Here is a 10,288-nt window from a genome sequence, read left to right on the forward strand (position 1 = left end):
GGCTGCCAGGGGCCCACCTCCAGCCGGTGGAGATTCTTGGGGCCAGAGGTGAGTTTGGCCAAGCAGATGATGAGAGGTGTGAGTGTGCTTTTGGTTCGCTTCAGGCACTCAGGCTAAAGCAACAACTCTCGAGTCCCTGTCCACAGAGCCTAGAGCCTGGAGCCTCTTGTGCGGCGTCTGGGGCCCTGCCTGGCTTGGCACAGAGACACACGGGTTACCCCAACTTTGCTCCTCACTACTTAGTCCTGTCCTATGCCTACTATGCATCCTCCTTCCCTAACTGCCCTTTCAACTCTATAATCAAATCCCCTTACCACTGCCACTTACCTGTCCACCTACCACTTCCAGTGTCTCTCTTGGCTCCTGTACCTCCCTCTCAGCCTCCACCATCTACAGCACCCTTGGGCACCCAGATCTGCCTTGCAAGAGGTTCCTTCAATCTGCAACAGGTGTCCCATGGGCCATCTCCTATCAGCTAGAATCCAGAATTTGGGTTTAATGTGCTCCATTCCTTTGTATGGTCCTCATACAAGTTCCAGGGTGGGGAGGCTGAGGCAGAATATGAGAGGAAATCAGGCACCCATCAGCCAGCCACTACTCTAGTATTGATTTCACTGGTGGCCAAAGTCCTCTGAAGGTAGGCAGGCATCCTGCAAACCAAGGGAAATTCCAACACAGGCTTCTTTCTGCGTGTGGATCGGGATACAGGGACAAGGTAGGGTCCTTTGGGCTTCAGCAGCTTACAGGAGACCAACACTGGAGGATGGGAAGCCTGAGGAGCTCAGGAAAGGAGGCCAGGGGTTCATGTTTGCCCAGTAGGGGGCTTTGCTGTCCTGCAGCAATGCCCCACAGCTGGCCCCCCAGGGGCTGGCCAGAATGGAAAGGGGGCTGCTGGGGAAGCAACAACGCTTGGGTGCTCTTGGGGTGGGGGAGTGGGAATGGAATGTGAAGGCTCAGGTCTTGATGCCAACTCGAGTCGCCTGACTGCTGGAGATGCCAGTGAAGACTAGGCAGCTCTGCTTTTCTGCACTATCCGGAATTGGGGGTAGCTAGGAGGCTGCAGCTGGTGTGGGAGAAGAAGAAGTAGAGGTGGAGGTCCACAGATGGGCGCTAAATACCACAGCACCTGTCACCTCTACCCACTAAAGTACCCTGTGTATGCTCCACCCCAGGGAGCTGATCCCTGAAGTAACTTCAAATGGCTTCTAAGAAAGGGCCAGCCTGTCGGTGTCCTCCACATGAGGCAGGCTGCCCTTCTACCCCTCACAGCACCAAGATGACAAAGACCCAAGACCAACCCCTGCCGAGCCCCGGGATAGGCTTCGAAGGCAGGGGTTCCAAGGAAGCGAGGCAACAGTCAGGGAAATAAATTAATAAATACAGGGGCCCCACAGGGAGCAGCCAGGAAAGCTGCCTCCCCTCTGAGCACTGACCCCTGCTCTCCACTCCAAGCATCCTTGCAGGTTTTGAGGAGTGGAAGAGGGATAGGGGAGCATTCGCCTGGCTTCGAGCTCAGAGTCTGCGTTCCATGCGTCGCTCCACTGCCCGGAGCAACAGCTCTGAGTACTGTTCCAGCAGGGCCTGCGTCTGCTCAGCTCCCACCGCGCCAGGGCTCCCGCCTGGGCTAGACAGAGCCGCCCCAGCCAGGGCCTCTAGCTCCTGCCGCACGGAGGAGAAGGTGTCTCTCAAGAGTCGAATGATGTGACTTTGCTCTGCTGAAGGCGTCTTACAGCTGGCCACCTGCAATGAGACCACCAGCCGGGAAGTAGAGGAACAGCAGTGGAGGGGCCTGTCAGTGACTACACAGGAGAGGAGGGGCTCTATCTGGGGCCAGGAATCCATAAGTAATAATCAGGAGATAGGGGACACAGAGTCGGACTGGTGACCCGGAGGAGCCCTTCAGACTACAGAGATGTCTGTCCTGTTAGCTACTCCTCTTGACAACGCTTGCCAAGGGGCTGGAACTGTGGGCCTGGGCGCTGTCCCTAAGCAATTCAGCTCAAGGCAAGTGCTCTACCACTTGAGCCACAGTGCCACTTCCGGTTTTCTGGTGGTTAATTGGAGATAAGTCTCACAGCCTTTCCTTGCCTGGGGTTGGCTTTGAACAGTGATCCTCAGATCTCAGCCTCCTGAGTAGCTAGGATTACAGGCGTGAGCCACCAGTGCCTGGCTTGACGTTGAAGCACCTAATAAATGACAGGCTCTCTTCCTGCTGTCTGCTGCCCAGCACTCACCAAGTGGTAGAGCTGTACTGCTTGGCACACACTCCCACGGAGCTCTGCCACAAGTTGCTCACACTGCTCCAGGCTCACAGCTGGCTCCAGGCTCACAGCTGGCTCTGAGAGGGACAGACACTGCTCAGGGAGGCTCGGCAAGCTGGCCGACCAGGGGCTCTAAGAGCAGGAAAGTCCTACCCCTCAGCACTGTCCTCCCCCACCTGCACTCTGGCCCGCCCCTCCTTCCCCTTCCCCACCAGCACATACAACGAAGGCTGAGAAGGCCAGCCCGAGTCCAGAGGGCACTGACAGGCTAAGAGGGTTCCCAGGAGGCCACGAAGGTGGGCAGGAGTGTCTTGCTGTCAGGGATATGACTTATGGACCAAGACAGGAGCAGACAGGACACAAAACGCCAAAGGCTGGACGCACGGAAATGGGATGGAGAGAGAAAGCAGCCAACAGAGACGGAGAAGATGGGGCAGGAGATGAGGACGGGGGGCTGTGCACACCTGAGTCCTGGCTCAGGGCTGCCCCTGGCCTGCTGCTTTCCATGGGGTTGGGAGTCTTCTCAGGGGTTGGGGGCGGCAAGTTCTTGGGGCCTCGGAGGAGGCTGCTGGCCGGCAGGTGCTGGGCACGGGGACTGTTGGGCCCAGGAAGAGCCGGGTGCTCTGTCCTAGGCTTGGGAGGGGCACCCTCCCCCAAACATGCCAGCCGCTCAGATATACTGTGAGCCTTTGCCAGGTCCACTGAAGTGCCAGGCTGTTCTGCCTCTCCAGGGGCCTGCCCCTTGGTTACAGGTGAAAATGCGGCCAGGCTAGGTCGGTTGGGCAGTGGTTTGGGGATGTCCAAGACTAGGTGTGCCCGGCTGGGCAGGGCCAGCTTGCTGAACGGCGAGGCTCGGCTGGGGGCAGGAGCTTGAGGTTCAGCTGCCTGGTTCAGGTTCTCTCCAACAGAAATGCTGCGGGCTATCTTGGCCACAGAGCTGGTGGTGGGGTTCCGGTAGGAACGGGGCCGTGATGGTTGGTGATCAGCATGGGGCAGGGAGCCCAGGCCTTCCCGAGCCTCTGTCTCCCCTGAGTGCAACGGCTCCTCATCTGCAGAAGAGATGGGCTAGTGCAGGCACGGTGACGCACCGGCGCCACAACCGGCCCACCCTCCTCCAGCATGCCCTTCTATGTCCCACGCCCCCATTTCCTCACCCTGTGGTGCCAGGCTGTGTGCCGACTGGGCCCTCTGGGGTCCAGCTAAGGGGCTGGCTGTGGGCCCTCTCTTGGAGGCCCAGCTGCTGTCCGGGCTGTTACGGCGGCGTGGCAGCAGCACGGGGACTGCTTGCTGGGGTCTGGGGCAGCCAGGGGGAGCCTCTACTTCTGGGGGTGCTCCTGGAGGGTTAGCCCCACTGCCTTTCAGCTCCTCAGGTACCTGTGGCACCTGGACAGGTCTCGACACCAGGGCCGAGCTTGAGGAGGATGGGGCTGGTTCCCTGTGGGGAAGAAATATGGAAGAAGACCAGAGAAGGCTCAGCGCTCCTCCCGCCGCCGCACAAGGAGAGCACGGGCACAAAACCAGCCAGGATCAGGGTGAGGTTGACCACCCCAAGCCAGGGCCACGGGGTCCCTTTGAGGTGGGGAGTCTGCGTGCTGGGCCAAGGCGGGCGCTCCATACCTGAGCGGGGAGGTCTGCACTTGCAACAGGAATCGAGAGGAGATGCTCCGAGACTCTGTCCTCTCCGGGACCCTCACTGGACCCCCTGCCAGAGGACAGAAATCGTGAACGGAGGCAGAAGTAAAGCCCTCCCCTGGAAGGAAACCCTGAAGTACTGCTTGCAGGGCAAGCTGGGGGAAGCCTGCCCGGCGTGAGCGCCGGCTCTCTGACCACACCTGGAGCAGCCCCATTGGCCAGCGTCTCAAAGTGCTGTTTTAGAAAGTGCTCCTGGTCCGGAGTGTGGGGGCTGCCTTCCTGTAGCCCATAGAGGCCAGTGCCTGCCTCCTCTTCCTCCTCCTCTTCATCACCCTCAGCTGGCTCTTCAAGGTCTGAGGAGATGCCATCCACACTCAGGGGCTCTGTGCTCTCGGAGTCTGGAGTGGGGGAGGGGAGAGGCATCACACTGCACCCCTCTGTCACCGGGACCTCGAGCCCTGCCTCAGCCAGGGGTCCCCTCCTCACCTTCATTGGGGTGCTCAGGGCTGGAAAGGCAGCTGCTGTAATCCACGGAGCATGCGCTGTCAGGGCTATGCTTTTCTGAGCCCCGGCCGCCTGGGTACACTCTTCCTGGAGTTCCTCTGCTTGGAGCCCGTACCTGGAACTCACTGCGGGGGCCAGCAGGGGAAAGCAAAGGCTGTGGGCAGAGAAGAGCAGCACCCCCCCCCGCCCCCCTGCGTGGGAGTGGACTGGAGATGAGGCGGCGGCATGGCGAGCCTCCCCCAGCTGCAGGGAGAGAAGCCGCGTGCCCAGGCGTGGCGGGGAGCACCCTTGCCTGGTATCCACGCCGAGGCTGTCGCTGGGCTCTGGGTAGACAATGCCGTCTTCAATGGGCGCAGGCTCCAGATCTTGGGCAAAGACTCCTTCCTCTTGTGACAACAATCGGATAATGTGGGGGCAGGAACAGGGCTGGGAAGGCTGACGCCGAGGGGGCTTCTCATTCTAAGGGCACACAAAGGGGCAGTGGGTGGGGGCTGATGTGGAGGAGCACTGCGGGTGGTAAGCCTCTGGCATACCTCAACTCTGGGAAAGCTGGCCTCCCTAATCCTAGGACAGACCTGACCTGTTGCAGCAAGGTCCTGAGGAACTGCTCGGCTGACAGTTCCAACTCCACTTAAACACCAAGAGTTGCTTCTCCAAAGTGAAGGCCACCTTGACCTGTCCGCCCGTCACCACACCGTACACAGTGACCCACGGGCCGCAGGGCAACAAGCCTGGCTGCAGCCGTGCTCAGTCCCAGCTGCTGGCCTGAGCTGACACAGGCTCCTCAGAGACGCTACAGCACTGGGAGGAAGCCGGCTCACCTGGCAGGCTCGGGAGGTGGCAGGGTCCTGTGGTCTGTCTTTCCCAGGACTGCGCATGGCCACAGCTGGAGGGTCCTGGCGGGGCTCCTGAGGGCCTGGGGTCAGGGTTTCCAGCTGCCGTAGGTCCAGCATGGAGCGAACGCTCAGTTCCACACCTGGCTGGGCCCAGCGCCCCCTTCTTCTAGGTCCTGAGTTTGCTACAGGTGCTGAATCCAGGAACTCCCCGGGCTCCTGCGCCTGGCAGGAGCGGAGGAAGAGTAAGAGCTATGCATGTTCTCAGCAAACACGCGCCTTACTGCGCGCCAGGCACTCTCCACGGGTTCATTTCATTCTGCAATCTTACAATGTCCCCATTGTACAGGAGGGAACCAGAATCAGAAGGCCCAGGTGGCGAGTTCAACCCTGCCACAATAAGCGGCCTGAGGGGTAGGCGCCTTCAGGTCATGCTGTGGCTGCTCTCATCTCACAGGGCCCCTCGAGTCTCTGCCTTTACCAGCATCATGTGCTCCACACACAGAGCTCTCTACTGTGAGGCAGCCCCAACAGGACTCTAAAGACCCTGCTTCACAACTAGTACCAAGGATGAATCAGAAGTGCAGACTTGAGACCCCTGGTGTGGTGAGGTCGCACCAGGTTCCACAGCATTAGGCCTGGGCTGGGCCAGGCTGCTCGGGAGCACTGCTGCTCCTGTGGCTTCTCCCTTAGCTGTTCTCAGCTTACCTCTTAGCTGTTTTTTTTTGGGGGGGGGTGTTTTTTGCCAGTCCTGGGGCTTGAACTCAGGGACTGGGCGTTGTCCCTGAGCTGCTTTTGTTCAAGGCTAGCACTCTACCACTTGAGCCACAGCGCTACTTTTGGCTTTTTCCATGTATGCAGTACTGAGGAATGCTTCATGCATGCTAGGTAAGCTCCCTGCCACTAAGCCACATCCCCAGCCCTAGCTGGGGCCTTTATAATGACCATTTCTCCAGATTTCTACTCTTGTTTTTCTGAACTTTCTTTGTAACTACTGGGCTCACACCCCGCCTTCCTTGTCACCTCCCAACCTCAGGCTGCCAGGCCCAGGCAGACGAGCAGGTGGCACACCTGACTTGTGGTGACTGTCCTCATCTAGCACAAGAAGGAAAGACTAGCCGGGTGCTGGTGGCTCACACCAGTAATCCTAGCTACTCAGGAGGCTGAGATCTGAGGATCGCGGTTCAAAGCTAGCCTGGGCAGGAAAGTCCATGGCATTCTTATCTCCAATTAACCCCCAGAAAACCAGAAGTGGCACTGTGGATCAATTGGTAGAGCACTAGCCTTGAGCTGAAGAGCTGAAGGACAGTGCCTAGGCCCAGAGTTCAAGTCCCATGACCAACAAAAAACAAAACACAAAACAAAGACTAGGACACCCCTATCCCCAAACCACAAACAGCCCAGTGGCTTGAACTCTTCCCACATACAGCCTTCTTTAGAAACAGGCCAGAGGCACACTGGCAAACTATGCCCAAACGCCTCACAAGGCACAGAAGGGGGGGGGGGCTCTGCTTCCACCCCCTCTCACTTCCTGTAGCCTTGGAAGCACGTGTCAGTATGGATGCTCACCCGACTCATCTCCCAGTGGGACAGGCTTCGGAGCAGAGCTGGGCCAGGGACTGAGGCTAGAAAGAAATAGGCAATCAGAAGGAGTATCTCTGCCTGCTCACCCGGGCCCAGGGCTCATATGAACCAATCTCCTGTGTGGGCACAGTCACGCCTCAGTTCCCTGTCGCCCCATGGTTCTAGGAAGGGCCCATATAGCCACTACACCAGCTAGTGCCTGTCTGGCACCACAGCAGACTGCACAAACCTGGCTCTTTCTTGGTGCTCTTGGCAAGGACGGGCAGAGCTGGCAGTTCTTCCTCTTCGGTACCCTCATCTTCTCCCTCCTTGTCACTGTCTGATGAGAGAGCTGGTCCAGAAGAAAGCATCACTGGAGCCTGGGGCCTGAGTCCAAGACAAGGAAGGTCATGGCAAGAGGAAACTGACTGGGGAAGAAGCCAACATGAATGAGGGGTCTTTTCGTGAGAAGGAAGGTGGAGGGACCCCCACCTATCACGTGCCCATGTTCCGTTCTTACCGGGTAGGTCCAGAAGCCCTTTGGGTAGAAGATGGTCCTTGCTGCTTGCCTCCTCGCTGCCGCTGGCGCAGCTCAGCCAGACGCTGCCTCATACTGATGGTCATCTCAGAGCTCAGGCGCCAGACAAATATGCAGCTAGGGCAGAGGGTGGGTGAGGGAGGGGCTGGGTAGGACTCTGGAGAGTGCTCTGAGTCCTGCTTCCCTGATGACCAGAAAGGAGCCCCCAGCTACCCTCCACTGCCAGTTCAGGCCCAGCGAGAAATATCCCTCTTCAGCCCCACTTCCCACATCTCTGTAAGGTGAGCGGGGGGGGGGGGGGGGGGGGGGGGGGGGGAGAGAGGGATGAGGGTGGATCAGAGGAAGAATCTCTCTCTCAGAAAAGCTGCCTTTCGCTCACCTGTCCCCCGACACCGAGATGAGATGTTTGCAATCGTTACTAAATTTCATGCCAGTGACAATCTCTGTGAGGAACAAAGAATATAGCCTGTGAGCTGCACTGAATTCCCAACCAGATGCCTGTCTGTCCTAGGGTGGGCATAGTAGAGACTCAAGTGCCCTCCACACCCCTGGCTCCCTGCTCTGAGTCTGCATGTGGGGGAGGGGGGAGGCAGCATGCTGCACCATCTGCCAGCACAGCCTCCCTGCTTCAGGCAAGGAGGCCCCTACTGGGGTGGGGTTGGTCAGAGCTGCTGGGACTTCCCTCAGCAAGGACTAAGAGAAGAAAGAATATAGAGTTCTATGGCTAGGGAAGTGGGAGCTACACTCACCTGAGTGACCAAACATGGTGGCCACGCACTCGCCAGAGGAGAAGTCAAAAATGGAGAGGTTCTTGTCAGAGCAGCTGGTGGCAATGTAGATCCCCGAGGGGTCTGTCTGCACCTGAACAGTGGCACACAGCTGACAGAGCCCACGAGTACCAGTCCCTCTTCACCCAGAGCCCCTCTGGCCCCCTCCAGCCCTGTGCTTACCCCACTCGGCCCCTACCTTAATGAGAGTGCCATCCTCACCCTGCGACCCTTTAAACAGCTTTTTCTGCTTCCCGCTGCTAATGTTAAAGATCCTGTAGAGAAATGGCTCATTTATATACCGAGGAGTAAAGACCAGGCAACACCTGGACAGTAGAAACTCCGGCAATCATGCCCAGCCCATTTTTTTGGGAGCTACCCCCACCAGATCTACCATTCTTAGTTAACACAAAGTACTTTTTCTGTGGGCTCAAGGAGATACAAAGTCCTGGTCAAAAAATAGGTGTTGGGCTGGGATGTAGCTCAGTGGCAAAGCGCTTGCCTAACAAGTGCAAGTCCTAGGTTCTACCCCAGAACTAAAAAACAAAAGACAAAAAATATACATACAGTTAAAAAATAAAAAGGGGCTGGGAAGGTGGCTTAGTGGTAGAGTGCGTGCCTAGCATGCACGAAGCCCTGGGCTCCATTCCTCAGTACCATATACACAAAAAAAAGCCAGAAGTGGCGCTGTGGCTCAAGTGGTAAGAGTGCTAGCCTTGAGCAAAAGAAGCTCAGGGACAGTGCCCAGGCCCTGAGTTCAAGTCCCAGGACTGGCAAAAGAATAATAATTTAAAAAAAAAAAAAAAGATAGGTGTGGAGTCTGAGCTGCATAGAGCTGACCCACCTAGAATAAGAACAAATCCTAGACAATGAACGAATAGGGCCAGACAGGCTGCCAAGGGGATGCCCACCGGATATTTCGGTCCTGGCAGCCAATGGCTGTGTACTTCCAGCTGGGCTCCACATCCATGTCGTACAGGGTTGTCTTCCGTACCACGTGATGTGTCCGTGTGAACTGTACTCCATCTCCAGACTACAGGAATGAAGTACAGGGGCAGACCCACATCAAATGCATCACCAGGCCCACCAGGCCCCGCTTCACCTCCCTTCCTCTTTGATAGAGACCCCACTCCCACCCTGCCCCTTGCAGAGACACCAGGACTCTCACCTTCTGTGCAGTGCGAAAGTAGATGCTCTTGTCTGCTCCACAGCTGATCATGCGCACTTGCCCATCGCTGGCTAAGGAGGAGAAGCCTAGCTGTTCCCACGTCCCACCACATGGGAGCAGCCTTTTCCCTACCTTCCCATCGTGTTGGAAGAGCCCAGTTCAAACTATTTAACTTGGTAGGATAACCAATCAGAATGCTTCTCTCTAAACAACAATCAGAATGCTTCTCTCTAAAGCCAGATTTTCCTTTCTGCCCATCCTCAGCCCAACCTGGTTGGCTCTGGATCCCCTGGACTGAAAGTCTACATCCTACCTGCCTTTACATCCAGCCCCAGGCCTCCCACCACTAGCAGACCTTTCTCATGGAAAAATGGGGTGGTGGTAGGTAGCAGGATGTGTCTCCACTGCCCTGTTCCCACCTGCAAACTTGACAGCAGTGATGGAAGATGAGTGTTCATCCAGTGTCTGCTGTAGGCTATACTCCCTCCCAGCATCCAGCACGTGGATCAGCCGGTCCCGGCTTGCTGATGCCAGCAACTTCAGACCTGTGGGTGGAAGAACTCTTCTGGCTCACATGTGCCCTGACCAGGCTCCTAAAGCCTGCAAAGACCCCAAGGGAACTAAGTCTCATAACCTTAAGCTACATAAACCACAGAGCAGGGAAAGTTGTCCTCTTCTTAACCTGTGAAAATCAAGTGGTCCAAGATTGCAAGCCCCACATCTAAGAGCCAGAATGATCCCTGCATGACACCCGGGTCATTCTGGTTATCCGCCTTACCTGTGTCTGGCTTGGAGTACTCCAGACACAGGATCTCTGAATCATGGGCCTCTACCTTGAGCATTTCATTCAGGGACTGCAGTTCATGTACCCTGCAAAGAGGAGGAGAAGGAAGAGGTGACTGTTAGGCTGCAGGGCAAAGGGTTCCCTTCCTCAGCCACACCCTCTCCTTCCCTCATTCATTCATTCCTCAGCCACACCCTCTCCTTCCCTCATTCATTCATTCCTCAGCCACACCCTCTCC

General features: G+C 57.1%; 1 protein-coding gene across 1 annotated transcript in view; it reads right to left on the reverse strand.

Moving 5' to 3' along the window:
• Positions 1–6: 6 nt before the first annotated feature.
• Mapkbp1 (mitogen-activated protein kinase binding protein 1) overlaps positions 7–10,288 on the reverse strand; it is a 52,853-nt gene continuing 42,571 nt past the window's right edge. The window contains exons 12-30 of the mRNA XM_013010105.1: positions 10,045–10,136; positions 9,686–9,811; positions 9,267–9,337; positions 9,010–9,131; positions 8,298–8,373; positions 8,081–8,192; positions 7,711–7,774; positions 7,314–7,448; positions 7,044–7,180; positions 6,800–6,855; positions 5,219–5,455; positions 4,690–4,856; positions 4,380–4,522; positions 4,094–4,291; positions 3,879–3,963; positions 3,416–3,696; positions 2,726–3,310; positions 2,235–2,338; positions 7–1,740 (exon numbers count right to left, since the gene is read on the reverse strand). Of these exons, the coding sequence (XP_012865559.1) occupies positions 1,513–1,740; positions 2,235–2,338; positions 2,726–3,310; positions 3,416–3,696; positions 3,879–3,963; positions 4,094–4,291; positions 4,380–4,522; positions 4,690–4,856; positions 5,219–5,455; positions 6,800–6,855; positions 7,044–7,180; positions 7,314–7,448; positions 7,711–7,774; positions 8,081–8,192; positions 8,298–8,373; positions 9,010–9,131; positions 9,267–9,337; positions 9,686–9,811; positions 10,045–10,136 (3,019 nt within the window). The 3' untranslated portion in view covers positions 7–1,512. The remainder of the gene's footprint in view (positions 1,741–2,234; positions 2,339–2,725; positions 3,311–3,415; positions 3,697–3,878; positions 3,964–4,093; positions 4,292–4,379; positions 4,523–4,689; positions 4,857–5,218; positions 5,456–6,799; positions 6,856–7,043; positions 7,181–7,313; positions 7,449–7,710; positions 7,775–8,080; positions 8,193–8,297; positions 8,374–9,009; positions 9,132–9,266; positions 9,338–9,685; positions 9,812–10,044; positions 10,137–10,288) is intronic.

The sequence above is a fragment of the Dipodomys ordii genome, unplaced genomic scaffold (assembly GCF_000151885.1).
Source record: "Dipodomys ordii isolate 6190 unplaced genomic scaffold, Dord_2.0 Scaffold11, whole genome shotgun sequence".
NCBI lineage: Eukaryota > Metazoa > Chordata > Mammalia > Rodentia > Heteromyidae > Dipodomys > Dipodomys ordii.